This window comes from Phyllostomus discolor, chromosome 2 (assembly GCF_004126475.2).
Source record: "Phyllostomus discolor isolate MPI-MPIP mPhyDis1 chromosome 2, mPhyDis1.pri.v3, whole genome shotgun sequence".
NCBI classification, from domain to species: Eukaryota; Metazoa; Chordata; class Mammalia; order Chiroptera; family Phyllostomidae; genus Phyllostomus; species Phyllostomus discolor.
The window spans coordinates 201,118,839-201,125,889 of record NC_040904.2 but is presented as its reverse complement, the minus strand read 5'-3'; the positions used below and the strand labels follow the sequence as shown (position 1 = coordinate 201,125,889).

Here is a 7,051-nt window from a genome sequence, read left to right as displayed (position 1 = left end):
TCCTTGTATAATCGCTTACCTGCGTAAGGACTGGCACTTCAGCTCAATGCTCACCGTCACCCCAATCGCCTGTGAATTTATCAAATAAGGAGATCTAAAAATCCAGTTGTGTCTTGTTATAAGGACCTGGACTTTTGAACTTGGACAGCCTGACAACCGCCCTTCGATCCACGCTCCCGATTCAGTCTCCTGCTTGTGTCAGTAGTAACTCTCGTCGGATGCAGATGATTCAATCTGCGCTGAGCTCTCCCGGTGCTTTCCCCGGACGCGGCTGGCGGCTCCAGTTCTCACCTGCCCAGGTGTCCGCTGCGTCTGGGAGGTCCCGGCTGCTGACGACTCCTTAGCTCGGCTTCGGCGGGTCTGGGAGGTCCCAAATCCAGGGCTCTGTTGGCGGCCGTGGTAGCACGGCGGTTGCTGGTGCGGGTCCTCCTCGCAACCTCGCCGGACTGCGGGCCCGCGGGGACCGGCAGCTGGAGGACTGGAGGACGTCCAATCACCGCAGCGCGCCACGCCACGCCTGCCACGCCCGCGGCGCGGGGAAATAAGAAGTGAGCGCCAGGCGCGCAGGGAAGGCGACAGACGGTTCGGGCTGCGCTCCTTCGGGTCTCCAATTTGCGCTCAGGGCCCCGGCAACCGTGCGGCCATGGACCGGTCGCGGCAAATCGGCGCCTTCGTGGTGTGGGACTACGTGGTGTTCGCCGGCATGCTGCTCATCTCGGCCGTCATCGGCATTTACTACGCCTTCGCGGGGCGCAGCAAGCAGACTTCCAAGGACTTCCTGACGGGCGGCCGCAGGATGACCGCCGTGCCTGTGGCGCTGTCTCTCTCCGCCAGCTTCATGTCCGCCGTCACCGTCCTGGGCACCCCCACCGAGGTGTACCGGTTCGGGGCCATATTCAGCCTCTTTGGCTTCACCTACCTCCTCGTGGTGGTCATCAGCGCGGAGGTCTACCTGCCGGTGTTCTACAAGCTGGGAATTACCAGCACCTACGAGGTAAAGGGTGAGATGGTGGGCTAGGGAGGGGGGCGGGGAGGACTTGCCAGGTTCCTGAAGCGGGTTTCCAGGTGGCAGACTCGCCACCTGGCTGAAATCTCGCCCTGTGCAGGTCCACCTCCGCCCCCGCCCTCCCCTTTCGGGAAGAGGTGTCCTGTAAAGGAGGCAGAAATCTTGGGACTACTCTCAGGATGTCCGTGAAAAGGAGAGGCTTCCAACGTAAATGGAGTGATGTGGACTAGTGCTCGCTAAGGCCCCTTCTGCTTGGATTCCGAGTCAAGAAGAAAGATTTTAAAACTTTTTATCTTGGGGAGGGGAAGCCCTCCAAGTCTCAGCTCCTCCTCCTCCTGGGAATGAATCACCGTGTGCCAGATCCTCAGGCACCACTCACCCTTCCAGGACAGCTGGGGAGACACCTGTACTCCCCTTCGCCCTTCCACAGCACCCCTTCCACAGAGGGGCAGGTGCTCCAGTGAAGCTGCTGTCTCTCTTGTCCCAGTACTTGCTCTTGAGGCCAGGTTCTACCACTTACTCGCTGGGTACCTTCAGTTGACTTACTGAACCTTTTGTGCCTACTTCATCTCAGATCTCAAAGTGAAAATGATGATGCCACCTACCTCACCCAGTGGTTGGGAGGATTAAAAGGCGTGATGCGAGTGTAGCATTTAAAACAGTGTCTGGTACAGGGTCCGTGCTGAATAAATGCTGGCTAGAAGTGTTGGTGTTGAGGTGGTAGAGGTGGTTATTTTGGGATCGCTAGGAAAGTTGGGCTGTGAGGTTCCTAAACAGCTCTGCCTTCTCTACGGGAAGATGCTGAAAGAAAACTGACTTTCCTACTGCACAGGTCCACTGGTTGTAGGTTTTCTCAAGTTGTCTGCAGGAAGGGGCTTCGCAAAGATGGCGAATCTTTGGTTTAGTTTAGAATGTTTGGTTTATTTATTTCTTAATGTTTTTAAGGCTTTTATTTATTTATTTTTAGAGAGAAGGGAAAGGAGGGAGAAAGAGAGGGAGAGAAACGTCTATGTGAGAGAGAAACATTGATGGGTTGCCTCTTGCATGGGTCCCAGCTAGGAACCGGACCTGCAACCCAGGCATGCACCCTGAACAGCAATCGACCTGGCAACGTTTTGGTTTGCAAGAGGATACCCAAACAACTGAGCCACACCAGTTATGGCTGGTTTAGTTTACAGAGCTGTTGAACGGGAGTGTTGGGGGAGGATAAAAGTTCAGGGGATCAGTGAGCGCCCTCAGCGATCTCCTTCACCCAGGCACTAATCTATGAGCCACATACACAAATCTACATAGATTTCCTCTCTAATAGACCATTATCCAGAGGACTCTGCGTCTCATTCTCAGCAGCTGCCTCTGTCCTTGAACTTATATAGTGCTTGCTCCAATCCAGAGTCACTGGAAGTTGGCTTCCTAGTAAGGCTGGTTTAATCGGTTCTGTGGACAGGGTCCCAGTGGCACAGTAAGTGTTAATGACAAACTACGTGGGTTCTAGTGACGTCACCCAGGGCAAGGCAGCCTGGGGACGGCATTGCTTTCCTGCTTTCCTCTGGTCATCGGGTTTGGGAGCCTTCAGTTATCACCCTAGAAGTGAGCAGGATGGAATTTCTGTTTTGCACAAAGGTAACACACTGGCTGCCCCAGGCCAAACTCAATATTCAGTCATGTTTCCCCATACACACTTACAGTGTTTTAAGAAAAAAAAAAGATAATTTAGCACTTACTGATGGTAGAAGTCAAATAAAATTCCAGATCTGGCTTCCTTTGAAACCCCCCAGTACTGGTGACACGGAGCCCACATCCCGAGTGGCCACAGGAACACCAGTTTACAGCCATTGTCATCACTCCCTGTTTCCATACTGAGGGCTCCTCCATGCATTTGCACGGTACTTTCTTGTGCTAGAGAACTGTTCATCAGCATCTATGTCTTCATCATCAAAAATGCAAAAGGGAAAATGGAGAGGGGTGAAGGGAATTATTTTTTCAAGGGAGCTTTGAGAACATATTTCTTAGTGGATGTGAGCAATATTCCAGTACAATAATATATGAACACCTGGCTGATACCACTCACCTCATGTGTTCTACCTGATGGGACCTGTAGGCATTTGAGTCTGTGAGCTCTGATTGTGTAGTTAACCAACAGCACAACTCAGAGTTTGAAGGATCTGGCGAGAGGACATCAGTTCTCACAGGTGAATGCTGCTCTCATAATTACTGACCCGTGCCTCTACAGGGTAGCGACTTAACCCAACCAGAAACAGATTTCCCACACATTTCCAGAGTGGTGGAGGCTAAGTTAGCAGGGTTCCAGCTAACACTGGTAAAAAAGCAAAACAAAATAAAACATTAACATTTACTGAATGTTTAATACATGCTGAGCCTGGCTTTATGTTTTACACACATCATCAACCTCAGTCCTCGGAACAGTCCTTATAAGGGAGGTACTATGAGAGAGCCCCACTTTGCAGACAAAGAGCCACAGAGCAAATTAAGCTGCCTAAGAGAGCATGAAGCAAAGTAGACACCTGCCCGAAGGCTGTGCAGTGGGGCGTATTGGCTGCCTCTGAAGGCTCTAGTGAGTCTTCTAGAGGAGTATTTTGTTTTACAGAGAGACCTGGAGCCACTCATGCAGAAAAAGAAGTCTCAAGTATAAAATCTCTCCCTCTTTCTAGTTTGTTAGCTAACATCAGTTGTTCAGAAGCATTTTTTACATCCACTCACCACTGTCTTCAAAGTACAGTCCTGATAGGAGTCCAGCAACTTCCAGATCCACAGATAAGAAGTAAAATGCAGGAATGTAATTTCCTCATCACTTCTTCATTATCTTTCTGGATCCAGTGAAATCTGTGTGTTTGAACTGAATCGTCCAGACTGTTTTAAAAAATAATGCAGTAGAAGTTTTAGTGTCTCTAAATTATTCGAGGTTCTGAGGATGATGGTAGATCTTGGTTGATCAGCGGCACCTACTGTCATTCTCTAGTTTTGTCTGGAAATCCTAGAGCTATTTTCCAAACCTGCTTCTCAGTCACTTGGGCTCCTGGAAGGTCTCCAGGTATTGCTTTAGCAGCCCAGTAATCACCAATAGCTGAAATAGTGATAGACTTCTTGGTTCTACCTGGAGGTGGTCTTGTGTGAGCTTAAGTCCATAGGTCTGCCTGGATCCAGCTGACATTGGGGGAAAAATAAACTTCATCGAACCAAGTTACTTGGTTCAACTTGCTATGTACATTCAATTATTAGGTTGCAAGGTGGGGGTTCTCTCTGAGCCCAGTGTCTTCATGTGCTTATACTTAGTACCTGCTCATGGAGTTGTTGAGAGGACAGTGTACAGAGCAAATGCTTTATAAATGTTAGCTGAGATTATGGAGCAAAAGTATCTTTTTTCCTCCTTGATTGTTACTTAATGTTAGTTTTTTCTTTCTTCTTTTTTTCTGCTACCTGAAAAGATTATTGTCGTCAGTCTTAAAATCCTCTCTGCATGTAGTAATAACCTTTAAGTGAAAGAATGTCTTGGACTCCAGCTTTCTTCCAGCTCTGAAACTCTAGGATTCTAGCTCTGTAATACATTGTGATGCGTAATATAAGAGATAGCAGACTATATTACGAATATAACGGATGTCAAGGGGATTGGGAAGAATGGCAAGGTTGTTGGTTCTGAACAATAATTGACTTTGGTAGATTTAAGTTAAAAAATGATAGCAAGGATATGGGAGTAGCTCATATAACAGAGAGAAAAGCTAAACAGACTGAAAAGACGGAAGTCAGGGCAGCCTCTGAGGCTACTCTGTCAGAATCAGCCTGCTTCTGCTCCAGTCATATTCTGTCTCTACATCTTGTCTAAGATTCAAATACCGTCCTGGCTGGTATAGCTCAGTCAGTGGATTGAGCATGGGCTACAAACCAGAGGGTTGCTGGTTCGATTCCCAATCAGGGCACATGCCTGGGTTGTGGGCCAGGTCCCCAGTGGGGGCCACGTGTGAGGCAACCACACATTGATGTTTCTCTCCCATTCTTTCTCCCTCCCATCCCCTCTCTCTAAAATAAATAAATAAAAATCTTTGGAAAAAGTTTCAATTCAGCAAATATGCATGAGAAGAGCTGAGAAGAGAAGCTGATGAGGCCAGGCACTTTGATTGACAATTCTATCACAATTGCCTTGCAAGTGGGAATGGATTGATTTGCTAAGTGAACCAGGGAAACTGTACGAAGTAGATATGTAGATACCAAGAGCAAGGGGAGAACTTCGCTCATTCTAAAAATGCAGAATATAATTTCATTTATATGACATCCTGGAAAAGGCAAAACTAGGGTTGGAGAACAAATCAGTTGATTGCCAAGACTGACGGGTGAGGGGAGGGTTTGATTACAAAAGAGCAACCTGAGGGAGTTTTCCAGGGTTAGGGAACTGTTCCATATGTGTTAAAACTCCTTGATCTGGACTCTAAAACAAGAGTCAATTTTGCTGTTTGTAAATAAAAATAATAGTAAAGGAGAAATAGACAATGTAAATTAATCATGAAGTTTAACTTTCTCATTCCTTCACTTCGTAAGCTGCTTATGTCTTTTTTTTTTTTAATTTATTTTTAGAGAGGGAAGGGAGGGAGAGAGAGAGAGAGAGAGATCAATGTGCGGTTGCTGGAGGTTATGGCCTGCAACCCAGGAATGTACGCTGGCTGGGAATCGAACCTGGGACACTTTGGTTCCCAGCCCGCGCTCCATCCACTGAGCTACGCCAGCCAGGGCTTGCTTATGTCTTTAAAAAAAAAGAGTGTCCAGAGATTTTACATATAACCATTTTTCCTTTTCTTTTTTTTGGGAAACAGTATTTAGAACTTCGATTTAACAAATATGTTCGTCTCTGTGGAACAATCATCTACATCATTCAAACAGTAAGTAGCTCTCCATCAGTTTACTTTACCCTTTGTCATCTGTGCTGTTCTTAGTCAGGGCGTCTGGGCCAAGCTTCTTTTTTTGGCGAACACGTGAAAGATGAAAAAGAGATGTTGAAAATAGGAGGGAACAAACAAGGAAAAACACTCATCACCCCACAGTATTAATCCTTCAGATCACTGAACAGTGTTTCAACAAATGAATTTCCTCCTGGGAAAAAAATGATTTAAGTGAATGGCAATATCGTATTGGTCAAGCGACAGTTACGTTGTCTTAGGAAAATAGGCTTTTCCCCATCTCACCTCCCCACCCAAGAGACAGTAAGGACATTGCTGAGGTGACCAAGATTTTTGAAATAGCCATAGTGGCTGAGCCCAGGAATTGTAATAAAGGAAAAACAAGTCGCATGTTTTGTAGTATTTTCGCAACATGTTAAATAATAGGTTTGAAAAAGTTAATTGATGTGGGAAGACATTAGGAAGCAATTTTCTTTGAAATAATACCTAAAAAATGAATCCCTTTTAAAAATTGAACCTTAAGACCCAATTAAAGCAGTCACTGAGGGTAAAAAAATAAAACCATACATTCTGGAGGTGTTTTTATTTTTATTTTATTTTATTTTAATTTATTTTTTAGTTTGGGTTTTTTTTATTTTTTATTTTTTATTTTTTTAATATATTTTATTGATTATGCTATTACAATTGTCCCATTTCCCCCCTCTCTCCCCTCTACCCTGTACCCCCTCTCCCATCCACGTTCCCCCTCTTTAGTTCATGTCCATGTGTCATACTTATGAGTTCTTTAGTTTCTACATTTCCCATACTATTCTTGCCCTCCCCCTATCTATTTTCAACCTACATTCTATGCTACTTATTCTCTATACCTTTTCCCCCTCTCTCCTCCTCCCACCCCCCTGCTGCTGGCCCTCCATGTGCCCTCCATTTCTGTGGTTCTGTTCCTGTTCTAGTTGTTTACTTAGTTTCTTTTGGTTTTTTTAAAGCCACGTAGACAATACAGTAATTTGAGAATATGCAAGTATAGATTTACTGTCTGACAACAATGGAAAGCAAAGACTTGCCAGCAGTCAGTGCCAGAGAATGCTTCCCACCCTTCATTCAGGCTGTTGTCCTGATCAATGCCACGTGATTTATATCCATG

The 7,051-nt window shown here is 45.9% G+C and overlaps 1 protein-coding gene across 1 annotated transcript in view; it reads left to right on the top strand.

Moving 5' to 3' along the window:
- Positions 1–605: 605 nt before the first annotated feature.
- Positions 606–7,051, top strand: part of SLC5A8 (solute carrier family 5 member 8) — a 39,995-nt gene continuing 33,549 nt past the window's right edge. The window contains exons 1-2 of the mRNA XM_028532725.2: positions 606–994; positions 5,827–5,892. Of these exons, the coding sequence (XP_028388526.1) occupies positions 644–994; positions 5,827–5,892 (417 nt within the window). The 5' untranslated portion in view covers positions 606–643. The remainder of the gene's footprint in view (positions 995–5,826; positions 5,893–7,051) is intronic.